The 16,141-nt window shown below is 42.2% G+C and overlaps 1 protein-coding gene across 1 annotated transcript in view; it reads left to right on the top strand.

Moving 5' to 3' along the window:
* The window catches only part of AMPD3 (adenosine monophosphate deaminase 3), a 61,442-nt gene that overhangs the window by 12,460 nt on the left and 32,841 nt on the right, over positions 1-16,141 (top strand). The window contains exons 4-6 of the mRNA XM_015406966.1: positions 1,307-1,472; positions 2,961-3,180; positions 3,554-3,683. Coding sequence (XP_015262452.1) covers positions 1,307-1,472; positions 2,961-3,180; positions 3,554-3,683 — 516 coding nt within the window. The remainder of the gene's footprint in view (positions 1-1,306; positions 1,473-2,960; positions 3,181-3,553; positions 3,684-16,141) is intronic.

Below are 16,141 nucleotides of genomic sequence, written 5' to 3'. Positions count from 1 at the left end.
GACAGATGTGGCTGTGTGATCCTGCCTGTTTAATCCGTTTGTAAAATGTGCCTATATCGGGCCAAACTGCCAGTCTGAACACAACCATGGACATGCGGATTCAGTACTGATTAGTAATGGCAAAATATAATTAATTAAATGCATACTTTGGAATAAATGTATAGATAGATCAAAGAATTATTCTAAGAATCAATGGCACTCTTTAAATTCTCCTCTCTCTCTCTCGCCAACCTGTAGCTAGGCCCATGCAATGCTGAATACACTGCAGCATGCCTTATCATTCTCTGAAAAGGAAACCCAGCTGCATCTCCTATATAGGCAGACTACTTGTGCTTCGCGCATGAGTAGCCAGTGCACTTGAAATGTTCTCCTCTCTCTCTCTTGCCAACCTGTAGCTAGGCCCATGTAATGCTGAATACACTGCAGCATGCCTTATCATTCTCTGAAAAGGAAACCCAGCTGCATCTCCTATATAGGCAGACTACTTGTGCTTCGCGCATGAGTAGCCGGTGCACATGAAATGAAACAATGAGCAGAGGTCCATCAGTGGCTATTAGCCACAAGGTATAGATAGGGGCTCTGGGGCAAGTGATGCTCTGTCTTCTTGGTGCTTGAGGGGGTCAACAGTGGGAGGGCTTCTAATGTCCTGGCCCTACTGGTGGACCTCCTGATGGCACCTGGTATTTTTGGCCACTGTGTGACAGAGTGTTGGACTGGATGGGCCTTTGGCCTGATCCAACATTGGTGTCTCTTATGTTCTTAACTAGATAGTTTGCACACAATCTCCAATTCCAGAAGATGACTAGACAATACCACATACACCTGGCTGAGGACTGTTCTGGACGAAGGACTAAAAACAAACTTCTTAAAAGCCTCATAGGGATTCATTCCAGCATGTGTTTTATGACTGTACATGAAGGGATATAGGTAACCAGGGCTTTGTTTTTTGAAAAAGATGTGCCAGAACTCTCAAGAGGGAAATTAAGTTTTCAATCTGTATACTGAAAACTCATGAACTTTTGAACATTTTAAAAAATAATTTTATCGAAGAGGTTCTGGAACACTGTTCCAGCACATTCCCCCAGAAAAAAAGCCCTGTAGGTGACTGAGTTTTAGTCTAGCCTCCTTCCTGACATCTAGTCTTGTACATCCAAGAGTTAGTTTGTATGGAGGAGCCTCCACCTGTAGTCTGAAGTGATCCAGCCCAGGCACTGGTTTACAACTTCAGTGAGAACTAGGTTTAGTTCTAACATTACATACTAACATTAAGTAGACTTTTCAATAATTATATAATTTCTGTCTTCAGGTTACAGTCGATGATTATGAACAGGCTGCAAAGAGCTTGGCAAAAGCTCTGCTAATTCGAGAGAAATATTGTCGCCTCGCATACCATCGTTTTCCAAGGACAACGTCACAATATTTATGCAGTATGCAGAATACAACATGGAAAGTTGAAGATGAGGTGCTTCCAGGTATACTAGACATAGTCTTGTACCTATGAAAATATGATATATTTATGTTATTGATCTTAATGTGCCTTTTTAGTTAATATTTACTTGAATATCTATTAGGATTTGTTGAAATTTTATGTTTAAGGAGTAAATATTGACAATATAAATACTTTTATAGTGTAAGAGCAGTCCAGCCCTATAGTCCAAATAATACAGTGGCTGTTACACTGTGCTAAGTTGATGGCAACTCACTAGTATGTTTTCAGAAGTCAAAGAAAAATATAGTAGAAGAACAGGAACAATAATTTCCCCAGAGCCATAGTAATTGCACAGCTGCCCTCCAACTACAATATTGTCTGCGGTGAACTCCACTAGTATCTGTTTTAGTTGAGCATAGGGTTGTCAACAGGCATGGAGAAAAATGTTCTGTCCCGTTAATAGAAGATTAATGCAGTGTTATTTACCAGGTGATGTTATTTACTTCCATGCCATTAAATACAACTGCCCATTTCTACACATTAAACCACGATTAAAGGGACAGGATATTTGTTTCCAGGCCTGTTGCCAACCCTATTGACTGATAAGGGCTGGGACTTTTCCCCTAGCCTTTTTTCTGTGTTTTTAGCACCATAAATCAAGTAGGTGAAGATGGATGCCATGCAGGATGGAAGTTTCAATGAAAAGGGGAATTGCACAAGATTGAGTAGAAAGGCTGATAGGATCTAACTCTCTGTCAGGTTGCTGTCTAAGGCAGAACAGAAAAAAAGATGCTAACAGAATTGCCACTGCTTACACTAGCCTTTTTGGCATGTTTGGGGGCTTTGGCTCAATGGTAGAACATCTGCTTGGCATGCAGAAAGTCCCAGGTTCAGTCCAAGGTATCTCCAGTTAAAACATTTGGCAGTAGGTGATGTGAAAGACCTCTGCCTGAGACCCTAGAAAGCCTCTGCCAGTTGGAGTAGATAATACTGAGTTTGATGGAGCAAGGGTCTGATTCAGTATAAGGCAGTTTCATGTGTTCACGTGTTCAATATCAATGCTGATTCCATTTCATAAAGGGTTTCTGAAACTGCTGAGTTAAAAAAGTGCAGGGTTCTTTTTTGAAGAATGTATTCTCAAAGCACCTTCAGGTGCATGGTTAAGAACTCTCAAATCCACTGTAATAAAGGGATTTGTATGCTGCCATTCTGTTCAGCTAAGGGCAGCAGGATTTGTCAGTATGTATTGCATCCACAGGCATAGCTGTCGTGTTGACGGAACATGCCACTCTTAGTTGAACAGCTTAGTTGAACAGTTGGGGTGCACTCCATTAGGGGCTGGTAAGAACTGTTAAACCACATTGAACGTAAAAGTTAAATAAAGTTAAGTGGTTCAGAATAACACTAGCATGAACAATAGACTATTTTAATAAGACTAGTACAATGATATTTTGTTGGAATACTGTAACCAGTATCACCAGTAGTGATACTGAATTTTGAATAATGTCCAAAGTCTTCTGACCTATTACAGATTTTCATCCACCTCCAAAAGAAATGCAAGATCCTTACAGTCTTGAAGATGCTCCAGGGAACTTGGATTATGTTGTGAAGATGAAGGGTGGCATTCTTTTTGTTTTTGATAACAAGGAAATGAAGGAACTTGATGAGCCCCGGAGCCTGCCTTATCCTGATCTACAGACCTACACCCTTGACCTCAGTCATGTGTTGGCTCTTATTGCAGATGGTCCAACGTATGGTTTTGTTTTGTGTTGTTGTTTTTAATGAAAAAACTTTAAGGAAACTTTAGTAGCTATTCTACACTTCAGTAGCTAAAAGGCTGCTGACATTTAAACAGCTATGTGATTTAAATTCTGGGATGTGAGGTGGCAAACATCTTGAATTTCCAAAATGTTGTATTTGGCAGATGGCAGAACTAAATTATGTTTCGATATGAACAACCATGGTAGATTATACGCCTGATATTTTGCAACAAATGAATCTGAATGAAAGTTATGCATTAACTACCAGATTGTTGGTGTATAATCTGATCAACATAATTCTCCTCTGTACATGAGTTCTGGGTATTATGATCACAGTTATGATGTCATGTTCCTTTTTCCACAGGAAAACATACTGTCACCGAAGACTTAACTTTTTAGAATCTAAGTTTGGTTTACATGAGATGTTAAATGAAATGTCCGAGCTTAAGGAACTGAAGAGCAATCCACATCGCGATTTTTACAATGTGAGAAAGGTAAGCATGAAATGGATTAAGAAAGCACTGCCCCCCATTTTATTCTAGTCAGTGTCACTTACTGAAATGCTTTGGTGTACTAATGGATTGACTGAGATGTTGTGATGAATATCACAATATAAGACAGATGTCAGATCCTCTGGCAGGCTTGCTTAAACTCATGCAGTTGAATGCATCTCATCAAGTATTTGACAAACTTGGTTGTGCTAAACTATCAAATAGAAACCTTCTAAACCATTTCAGCCATATAAGGAAGCCTCAGTCATACATCTATTGCAATTAGTCTTCCACTGACTGCACACATTCCTTGTATTCTGGATTCTACAGTAGCTCATGGCCAGGTTTCATTGAGGTGCTAAACATGGAGATCACTAAAACTGCCCTATTTTTCCCCCCTAAAAGAAAGATCCAATGGAACAATCGCCAATTCCCAAATTTGTTTTTATATTAAACTATAAAAGAGGGCAATTAGAAATATGCTTTGATCCGGTGTGTTTGAATTGTAAATAATACTGCAGAAATGACCCTTAAATCATGTAGTGTATTACAGGCAGAAGTGAATGTTTTATATAACCATATTATACTATATATCATTGGCGGGCGTCTGCTCTTGATAGCATAGTGGCTAGAAATCCAGACTTCTGTTCCTAGCTGTCCTGTAATTGTATTGAACTTGGAGAAATCACTTCAGCTTTTTATCTTGGCCTTTTCATTTGTAAAAGTCTAGAAATATATATAATACATACCTTATCTGATTTTATAGAGGTAGGCTGTAGTCCATAGGTCTGGATGCAGGTAATACTTTCGTTTCATTCTCAGTCCCAACAATGTCCTGAACACCAAATCCCATTTTTCTTTAATTCTAATAGTTTTATTTAGTTTGCTTGCAGTGTATTTGGAAATAAAGCAGTGGATTTCAGTGGGACTTACTCCCAAGTCTGGTAAATTGGAACTGGCTAGGTTTTGTTTTCTTTTAAATGCATCAACCTGCAATTTAGCCAGCTATTTCTAAATCATATTTTTATTCTTTTAGAAATAGAGCATATTTGACTGTGCAATCCAATCAGTGCCTACATTTATGTTTCATTCTAAGGCACACAACATATTTCAAAACATTAAGGGCAGCGTAGAAGGCGCAGGTGTTGTTGTATGTATTTGCGTTCGAATGACAAAAGTAAGCAACAACTCAGGGCTGTACATATATAAACTCTACTGCACACAGTAGATTGTTGGATTGTGCCCGCTGTTTCTTTATGCTGTGTCATCATTGCAACTGTAAGTGAAGAGTGTTCTCCATACATAGAGGGACTCAGTGGGTAACACCCGTTGATTGTGATCCTGAGGATAGCTTGTATGCACAAAGATCCCATCCATTCATAGATTAAATTTATATTTGAGAACTTTGGGATGTCTAGAAAGAAATGCAGGCCTCCTTATCTCCATGCTAAATGTGACCATTGCTAGATGAGTATGAGTCAGCATGGCATTCTGGACTGGGAAACCTTCAGGTTCAGATTCCTACTTAGTCACATAGGTCATGGCCAAACTCAGAAGATCCATGTAATGGTCATTCAGCAGTTTTTGGGGAAAAATTAAAGCAGCCACAAGAAGAAGAAGACGAGATTGCATTTACACCCAGCCCTTCACTACCCAAAGGTGTCTCAGAGCGGCTTACCAACTCCTTTCCCTTCCCCTCCCCACAACAGACACCCTGTGAGGTAGGTGGGGCTGAGAGAGCTCTTGACAGAAACTGCTCTTTTTTTCAAGAACAGCTGTGCCAGAACTATGGCTTGCTCAAGGTCATCCAGCAGGTGCAAGTGGAGGAGTGGGGAATCAAACCTGGTTCTCCCAGATTAGAGTCCACATACTTAACCACTACACCAAACTGGCTCACAAGAGGCAGTAATAGTGAGTGGATGAAATGCAAACCGGGGGTGGGGGTGTTGGAAGAGGCAGTGGCAGAGTTCTAGACTCTTCTCTTCTGGCAAACATTTTAATCAAAATTGAATTGTGTCTTTCCCCCTGTGTGTGGAAATGCTGCTTGGAAGGGCAGTTTGGAGCAGAAGAGACCAGATAAGAAAGGATTAAGAAGTATCTTTAGTATCCCTTCCTCTACTCTGTATTTCAGCCTCCTGCAGAAGCTTTTCTTTTTCTTTTTTAAAAATGCCATAACATCAACTCCTGGTTACATCTAGTATAGCTCCTCACTGAGTAGCCTTGGACAAGTCAATGGCCTGCATCCAGCTACACAAAGATTTCAGTTCTCTTAAAAGGGGCTTGTTATTTCCACCAATTTTTTCTCACTCACTGCAGACCACAGAACTCCCCAAAGTTTCTTTGTTGTAGGCTTCAGGAATAGCATAGTGGGAGTCTGCAGTAGGAGGAGGAAGTGGTGGGAATTGCTTCTGCCTTTTAAGAAAACCGACGTGCCTTTATGTCTTTGGATTTGAATAGAGGGCAGTCTTCTGTCCTATCTATTTCTTCAGAGGCACATCTCCTGATGTTGTTCACCAACCCCAAAATTAGGAGGGAGGGGGGTTCTCAATGTCTTGTTCCTCTTCCTCCTTACAGCCAGAGGAGGGTGCCTGAGCGCTGTCCTCATCAGCCTCCTCCCAGCTGGTTTTATAGGGAACACTGCCCTGTCCTCTCCTGGGGATTCCTTTCCCCACAGGAGCCAGCAAGCTAATGGCTGAGGCTGAACCCCATCTCAAAACCCATACCAAATCACCACTGAACAGCTGTTGTGGCAGTAAGGTAAAGGTAAAGGTTTCCCTTGCTTGAGAGCTAGTTGAATCTGACTCTAGGGGGCAGTGCTCATCTCTATTTCTAAGCCGAAGAGCCAGCGCTGTCCAAAGATGTTTCCATGGTCATGTGGCTGGCATGACTAAACACCGAGGCCCATGGATCACTGTTTCCTTCCCACCAAAGCGGTACCTATTTATCTACTTGCAGTTTCTTGCTTTCAAACTGCTAGGTTGGCAGGAGCTGGGGCCAGAGCCAGGAGCTCACTCCGTCACGTGGCACTCGGGTCTCGAACTGCCGAACGACAGACCTTCTAGTCTTTAGCTCAGCATCTTAACATATGAGCCACCGAAGCCCTGTTGTGGCAGTAGCACTCCTTAAAAAGACAGTCTCCGATAGTGGCAGTTCACCCACTGCTGGACACTATCTCCTAGGATTATAATTTGTGTGGATAAAATGAGATAATCCCTGGGGTCCTTGAACACAGCATGGGTTCCAAGGGCAAGTGGATCTGCTGGCAACATTAAATGAAAAGTATGGATACACTAAAATAAAAATATATACCTGCTTAAAAGTCTGCTACGATTAAATAATAATATTGTGCCTCTTATTTTTCTTTGGACCCTAAAAATATTGCTGCTGAACTTTCTTTAGTGTCAGCAGTATGCAGTTGCATGGATATTGATCATTAGTAGGCGAAGAATTTCTGGCACAAACATTGCATGTGTGCAGTCAGGGCAAAATGACCTTGCTTAAGCCGGGAAAGTGTAAACATCACCCTCGTGAAGTTACTCTAGATTCTGCATCATCTTGAAAGGGCTTGTCATGCACTACTGATCTCAGCAGCCAGTCATAGCACAAGCTCTAAATAAGCTTGTTCATAAAGCACTAACTAAAACCTCGTAAGTACAAATTAAAGTCTGCAGGGAAAAGCCAAGGAGTAAGATATCTAGACCTGTTGTCCCTTCATCTGTTGTTTTTTCTAGTCCATCCAGCTACCTCTACCTAGAACCATAATGTAGGTGTGTCCAGTGTGCTTGGAATTGGACACTGCATAATGACAGTGAAAGCCAGATAATCTTGTCAGAAAATTGCTTGAGACTTCATGAATCATGTGCATATTTGGGTGCCAAATGAAAAGTTTTTTGTTCTCCTGGTTACCTTGCGCCAAGATGCCACTGGATCTGGGCACTGGCTAACTAAGACAAAAGGTTAGATCGAGAAAAGTTGCAGATCAGGTCTTTAGCTTGACCTTTGAGTGTTCACAGAGTGCAAAGTAGCATCTTGCACAGTTGTAATCTTCTACCTATGGGTAAACTGTTTTTTCCATCAATATACCTGCCTCCTCCCTTTAGCTGGTGGCAGGGGGAGGAATCTCTTTCAGTACAGATGGGCAGTAAAGCAAAACCATTTCACAAGCCTTTAAAGTAGAGCTGTTTGCAAATCCTAAACCAGCAATAGCTGTTCAACCATTGACAGGTAGCCAGGACATAGCAATTGAGCCCTCTAAATTTATGTACACATACCTTGGTCTGTCTTCTTAACAGGGGCAAATGTGGCAAGATCATTAGTCTAACAACAAAGGGATTTAGTTAATTGACCATATTTAGTTAATTGACCATAGAATCTTTTTGGGAGGTATTTTTGCATTTTTGTGCACGTGTGTGTGTGCATGCGCATGTGTGTGCCCGTGCCTGGAAGTCTTGGCAACTTCTGGTGACTCCTGCTGGGGCATGGAGGACATTCAGAGAAGTGGCTTGATAGCTTGCCTCTGGCCTCCCGGCCCTGGTATTCTTTGGAGGTCTGTCATTGGAGTACTTGCCGGTGTTGGCCCGGCTTAGCTTCCGAGATCTAACGGGATCAGGTTTGCCTGGGCTATCGAGGTCAGGGCTGTTTATAGAATCTTTTAAATATGATTTTATATCATGCATTTATTTATTTATTTATTTATTCATTCATTTATACTTTAGACTTGCTATACCGCCCTAGCCCCGAAGGGTCTCTGGGCGGTTTACATGGTGCGTTCTAGTAACGCTGAACCCTAACTTAGGCCACATATTTTCGGGGGGGGGGATCCTACCGGCACCCAGGTGGTGGATCCTTGTTGTTGTTCTGGCTCGGCTCGGCTTCTTCTTTTTGGCAGGCTCTGATGTTTTTTCTTGGCGGCAGTCTCCGGTGGCTCCCCTTGGATGGCTGTCGGTAGGACCGCGCAGGCGCACGCTTTTGTGTTTGCTTCCGGCGTCGGCTCTGTCAAGCAAGGCTCCGCCGCGCCCCGCATACACTCTGTCGCGCGCCTCCGGTCTCCGTCCTTAGTTGTCATCGGCCGCACGATGTTCTTGCTGGCCACCAGGGGTTGCTCCACCGAGTTCCACCATCATTGCTCTGCCACCGTCGATGTTCTCTCTCTTCTGCCGTCTGCGCCGTCTCCATGCCGCCACCACATACCATTGAAGGAGGGTGCCCCCTACCCATCTAAGGGTAGGTACCCATTTCTCTACTCACTATTTAGATGTTACTTTGCTTTCGAGCCGCTGGGTGAGCGGGAGCTGGGACTAGGGTTGGGAGCTCACTCCGACCGCGGTGATTCTCGAACAGCCACAATGGCTGTTCATAGTTGTTAAAGCAGGCGTTCTACCATTTGAATTAACAGAAGTAACTAACTGTACACACACTCTAGTTTATTTTTTTAATGATACAATAACTTTTCATTCGTTGTCAGAATTGCATGTTAATGACAATCCCGATTGACTAGATTTATAGTTGCGTGAATTTTAGATTATAGAAATAAGGGCGGCCTATCAGTCTCCAGAAATGTTATTTGTTACTGTAAAATAATGTATTCAGGCTGAGAACAAAATATTTCCTGCTATCAAGCTGATAGAGATTCCAAAGAATCCTTCTGTGCAGCCAGTACTATTTTGCATATCATCCACCCACAGCACCACTGCATGCCGCTGATAAGGTTGATTAGAGTAGGGGTAGCCAAGTTAGTCTGTTGCAGCAGAAAATAAGCAGGAGTTTTGGGACTTAAAGACTAACTAACTCTTATTCCAGCAGGGACTTCTTGAAATTGTTAGTCTTTAAGGTTTAATCTCTGAAAAGGCAGGTTGCAAATATATTAATATTATATATATTAATATTAACAGGATCTGTATATAGTTGTGTATACCTTCTTTTCTGTGGATTCAAAATAAGATTGTTAACAAGCTTGTGTAAGCAAATAATAAATCATTCCTGGAAAGCTGTAGTCAGTATCACAAGTAAAAGGCATTTTACCTGCTAATGTTTCCTCGCATCCAGAGGATTCTTACAGAAGAGTTTGTAGTAAACAAAATCATTTGTAAAGACTGTTTAGATTTTGCGGTGTTCTGTGTAAGAATGGAGAACTGGCTTAAGTTTTATAGACCCTAAGGCAGTGATGGCGAACCTTTTAGAGACCGAGTGCCCAAACTGCGACCCAAAACCCACTTATTTATCGCAAAGTGCCAACACGGCAATTTAACCTGAATACTGAGGTTTTACTTTTCAGAAAAAACAACTCATACATTAACTTAAGATGATCCAAACAAAGTAAGGAAAGCAATCCCAAATGCTTTCATTTACTTAAAATTATTTGGCAGAGAATTCGACACTTTAATGATGGTCTGGGCCTGGCTGGGGCGATGGCACGCGTGCCCACAGAGAGGGCTCTGAGTGCCACCTCTGGCACCTGTGCCATAGATTTGCCACCACTGCCTTATTGTAAGATGTTACAGACCCTAAGAATACTCAGTACTACAGGGCAGGTTTGTTACTCATCACAGGACAGATCATTTTTTACTAATAGTGAAGCAGATACTTTATCTTCTGGTGTTAGTTTTTTAAAACTCTGTGATTGAGTTTGCTTATAGGCTTCTAACAGGGCACATAAATATGTGCTGTGTTGAACATTCTATAATATATCTGTGGTTGGTTGGTTTTTTGTTGTTTTCCTTTGTGTATTGACCTTGTTTCCATGGGATAGACAGTTAATAGTGCATTTTTTAAACTTAAGACTATATAATAGAACTGCTGCTGCCATTTAAACTTAGGAAATTGAGGTCAGTTGAAGTTTTTAAGATCTCAGTATTGTAAACTTTTTTTTACTATATTGCTGATTAGAGGTGTGTAACAAAGTCTGATTAAAATTAATTGTCATTCAATTTAATTGGGTTGTTTAATATTGAATATAAGGCTAGTAGTAGAAAATAAATTCAGAAGTTGCTTGTTTCTATTAGTTTGCATGGGAAACCCATTTTCACATTTAACTTTCTCTCCTGTTGAAATGAAATTCTCAAGGTTATATCTAACACTTGGGGGACCCTCTCTATCAAATTTCAGACCAGCAGAAGAAATCCCCTTCTACATCTGATTAAAATTCTCACTTGTAGAGTGGGCACATAGAGGTATGAATTGGCACATGATGAAATTGTCCTGTTGTTCCTGGATATTCCAAGTAGAGGAAATGAGTCTGCTCTGGCCAAGAAAACTAAAATCTGCTGCCTCCTTGCTGTGCTTGCTTTTAGGCACTTTTCTGTTGACTTCTAATATCACAGTTGGTTTGGGGAAAACAGGTGAAAGTAGTTTGGGGTTTGTTGTGTGCGTGTTTACGCTGGACTAAATCCTTAACATCTGCCTCTACCTTCTCCTCTCTGCTTGTTTGCATACAGGCAGGCCGCTTGTAGTAAAGGGTGCAGGAGCTGGGCCTGTACCTCTGTTTCCTCCCTCCCTCCCTCTCGCCCTCCCTATCTGCACTGCCCTGCCTGCCAGCCAGTTATTATAAGTAAACCATTTCCCTCTGTTCCCTCTAGAGTATGTAGACTGGCTGGTTCTGCCTATCTTTAATTGGAAGGAGACAGGCTGTAGCTTCTGAGCCTCTAATGTTTCTAATCTGTGTAGCCTCGCCTGCCTTCCAGTATGTGTAAGTAAAACCTTCATCTCTATTTCCCCCAGTAGAGGAGGAAACAAGCTGTACCCTCTGCTGTGTTCTCCCTGATCGCCAGGCTGCCCTGTCTTGCTTCCAGCAGACACAAACATGGACCCAGATAAAAGAATCACTCCAACCAACAGGACCTGTGCTTATATAGAAATGGAAAGCCACTGAGAATACAATGATAGGTAGAATCTGAAATGATAAGGATAAAAATGTTAATCAGGGTGATTTTGTTCATTGGGAGCTCTTCTAGTTTGACGACATCTATGTTACTCACATCTCTCGATGCCGGGTTGCACTTTTTCTTTACTACCCAGCCTCTCCTGCTGGCTGGGAAAAAAACCTAGTTAACTAGATAGTAGAACCTAAACAGCATGATAAAAAGTAGAGACATCACCCTGCCAACAAAAGTCCGCATGGTCAAAGCAATGGTATTCCCAGTAGTCATGTATGGCTGTGAGAGTTGGACTATAAGGAAGGCCGAGCGCCGAAGAATAGATTCTTTTGAACTATGCTGCTGGAGAAGACTCTTGAGAGTCCCTTGGACTGCAAGAAGAACAAATCAGTCAATCCTCAAAGAAATCAACCCTGACTGTTCCCTGGAAGGCCAGATAATGAAACTGAAGCTCAAATACTTTGGCCACCAAATGAGAAGGGAGCACTCACTGGAGAAGACCCTGATGCTGGGAAAGATTGAAGGTCAAAGAAGACGGGGACGGCAAAGGATGAGATGGTTAGACAGTGTCAGCGATGCAACGAACATGAAATTGAGCCAACTTCGGAGGACGGCGGAAGACAGGAGAGCCTGGCGGGAGATTGTCCATGGAGTCGCGAAGAGTCGGACTCGACTGTGCGACTGAACAACAACAACAGAATATCACAGGATTTCCAGAGACTTCAAAAAGCTGGAATGATTTTGTTTGGCTTATGAACATGTACTATATTTCCTAATGGGGTGCAGTTAAGGTTGGATTGTGTTTACTAACATTCCAACTGCATATCCCTGTTGCTGATGTCACTGGAAGTCTTATGAGGCTCCTAAGCAGAAAGATGAGTGGTGTGTACAAGAAAAGGTTATGTACGCAGAATGCTGTAAGAGAAGGATACCCCTTGGCTAAAGTGTTAAGGGAGATATATATATCATCATTCTGAGTAGGCTGCTCTAGATGTTTGTGCTACTATAATTATCCTTGACTGTTCCAAATGTAGAATGTTTATCTATTTCAATGACAGATTTAATATATGATATATGTGTACCGACAAATGTTACCTGATCTACGCTGTCATAAACTGACTTGACGGTGTCAGAATTACTGAATGTGCTGGAAAGCTGATCATGGATCGGATGATGAAAAGTGCCAGTTTAACTTATTGCTCAGTTGGTGGCGAGTGGCCCAAAACGACTTCAAGGGTGAGAAGAGAAGCAGGCAGTTGGCGGTAAAAATAAGGAGAGGACCAGCTCTGTAAGGTCAGGAGAGCACTTGGAAAATATATGAGAGGAAGGAGAGTTAAACCCTTGTGTGAGTTCAAAACAAGGAAGCCAGGGTTCTAGACTCTTTCCTTCAGTATATACAAGCTTAAGAACAGATTGGATTCCATGGAGCATTTCCACATGTGTAATGGGTCCTGTGCTAGCAGAAGTACTAAAAGGAACCTTAAGAACATAAGCCCTGCTGTATCAAACCAGAGGTCCATCTAGACCAGCAACCTATTACACAAAGTGACCAGCCATTTTTTAATTTATTAAAATATTTACACCACACCTTCTCTTTTGGCTTAAGGTGGCTTGAGTTACCCTGGAGGGCCAACAGACGGCACAAAGGCCAAGGCCTGAAGTTGTCTTCTAGCACTTGTAATCAGACGTTTGCTGCTTTTGGAGGTTCCGTTTAGTCACCGTGGCTGGTAGCCATTGATGGACCTATTGTCCATGAGTCTGTCTAACTCCCTTTAAAGCCATCCATGCTTGTGGCCATCAATACATCCACTGACAGTGAATCCCACAACTTCATTACTCACTGAGTAAAGAAGTATTTCTTTTTGTCTGTCCTGAAATTTTGCAGGCTACTTGTTTTGTTAAAACTGCTGGATCTAGACTTGTTTTCCACTTGCACAAGATATATCATAGGGTATTTTTTTGGGGGGGGTCAGTACTTCAGTGAAGCACTGTGGATTGCACTAGACCTTGCATTATTGCTTGCTCTAGTAGAACTGTGCTAAGAATGTTTTCTTTTCCGTTCAAGCTTTGCTGGATCCAGCCCATGTTCTCACTTCTGAATAAACACCCTAGCTTTAAAGATAAATCCAGTCATGAAAATAGATCGCTAGAATGGCATTGGGGGCTATTTAGTGTATCAAAGTATATAACATGTAAATCTGCCTGCCTTCTGGTCAAATGTTTTAGGTGTGTGCTTGGTACTGTGAGTGCCAGGCCCTTGGGAAATGAGCTTGTTCCCTTAAGGCTAAACTTGTTACCTGAAGAAGCTGAGGGAGTCAGATAAATGTCAATAAGACTTTCAGTGATCTGTCCAAGGTATCCCACTTTCATGAAGACATGCTCTGCTGTTATGGACAATGAAAGCTATAGGAAAGAAGGTATGAGGTTGAAGAGGCAGGGAGCTATTAGAACCCATTCCTTCAATAGCGAATATCATCTCGTGCTAAAGATACCCCTCTAGGGTGCGGAAGAGGGGCTTTATTAGTGGGAGATTCAATAATTGGGAACATAGGGAGATGGGTTTGTGATGGGTATTTTTGACCAGGTAGTGTTGTAGATGTCAAACACTGTCTGTGGTGATGTGGAGGAGAAGGCAGCAGTTGTTGTACATGGAAGAAATGTTTAGGATGCTAGTGAAAAAGGGATGGGCATGAACCAGGGAAACTGAGGTTCATCCCATGTCAAGGTTCATGAGGTTCATGAGGTCACATGAACCATGGACCTTCATGAACCACCCTGTTTACCAAACCAGTTCTGCGGACCTCAGGAAGACGTTGCCAGCAGAAAGGAGGGAGGAAAGATCTCCTGAGAATAGAAGTGGGGAATCCTTCCACCCCTTCCTCCTTTCTGCTGGTGGCAGCTCCCCGAGGCCAGCAGAATGGAAGTAGGGGGGGAGAACTTGCAAAAGCCATTTAAAGGGAACGTTCCCTTTAAATGGCTTTTGCAGGTGGGTGCTGCAGGCGAGTGAAGTCCAAGTGGTGAGTTCACCAATTCCGGGTGAACTTGCTGCTTGGACTTCATTCGCATGTGGCATCCGCTTGCAAAAGCCATTTAAAGAGAATGTTCTGGAACTGGTGAACTTGCCACTTGGACTTCACTGACGTGCAGCGCATGCTTCCAAAAGCAATTTAAAGGTAATGCTTGGAAGTGGGGGGGACAGATGATAGGGATTGCTGAAGTGGTTTGCATCTTGCTCCCTCTCACTCCCCCCTGCTTCCCACTATGAAGCCCATGAACCTCCCAAAAACCATGTGGAGGTTCATGGGAGGGTTGTGGATAGGGATGGGCACGAATCTTGGTTTGCGAACCATGAACTGGGTATGTTTGTCACAAAATTAGGTTTGTGACAAGATTCGTGCCCATCCCTAGTCAAGACCTCAACGAGTAACCTTTTTAGAAATGCAGCCTGTACCATTCAGAATCAGTTAGACAAGCAGAGATTAGGAATGTCAGTGCATGGTTGAGATGGTAGTTTTGGATTTGTTAGCATACTGAGAAATGTTGGAGGATGGGCTGATCCTGTGGGAAAGAGAAATGCTGCATTTAAACCAAAATGTAACCAGACTGTTGGTGCTTAATATCAAAATGGTCATAGTGCAGCTTTTAAACAAAATCCAAGGAGAAAAATCAACAGGCGCTGAGGACTACGTCATGTGGAACAACTCATTTCTGGAGGAAAATAGAGTAAATGTTCCAGGTCATTTAAATGGGAACAGGCTAAATCTTGACAGTGATCCTGTGGTAGGAAGTGACAGCTGTCAGGGAGACCAAAGGGTACCAGAGAAAAATGTGCCTATCCAGGACACTTGAAGAGGCAAACAAGGCGTGTGTGTTTATATGCAAATACCAGAAATCCCCAAGCCAGGATGGGAGAGCTGGATGCTTGATGCTAAACAAGAACATAGATGTAGTGTATTCAATAGCTGTCATTGAATGCCTAAACCTGTATGCGAATCACCTCATAGAAATGTAATGTTAAGCTTCGTCCTGGGCTAGGATCCAAATCCATCCAATCACATTGCTAGCCCAGGAAGAACCAACCAATCACTGGTCAGCAAGCTCCCTGAGCGGGAACGTCCGTGATTGGTCCTTATGTATACAACTTTATTGGTTGATAATTGTATAGTAGGCGTGGCTACATTAGCCGGGAGAGTTTAAAAAGGGAACAGCTTTAATGCAAAAGCTGTTCTGGCTATCAGATGTTGATCCGTGTTGGAGTTGTGTTCAAGTTGTTGAATAAAGCTGAATATTTGCTGAATCACTCTCCGACTACTTTGTTAAGCGAGCGACTTAACAATAGATATAGTGAGCATTTCAGATATCTTGCAGAACAGAGAAGAGCAATGAGATACAGTTATCCCAGAATAGAAACTCTCTAGAAAGAAAAGGGAAGAATGTGTGAGAGTTAATATTGCTCTGTATGTCAAAGAACTTGTAGAATCCAATAAATCAGAAAGTTTAAGAGGAATAAACTCACTTTGGGTGAAAATACCAGGCCTGCAAAAAAAAAAAAAAAAATACGGGGGGTGTACTTTTGCCCTACAAGGAAGG

This window comes from Gekko japonicus, unplaced genomic scaffold (assembly GCF_001447785.1).
Source record: "Gekko japonicus isolate JY-2015 unplaced genomic scaffold, Gekko_japonicus_V1.1 scaffold1489, whole genome shotgun sequence".
Lineage (NCBI taxonomy): Eukaryota > Metazoa > Chordata > Lepidosauria > Squamata > Gekkonidae > Gekko > Gekko japonicus.
The sequence above is the reverse complement of the archived record's forward strand: the minus strand, read 5'-3'. Positions and strand labels throughout refer to the sequence as shown.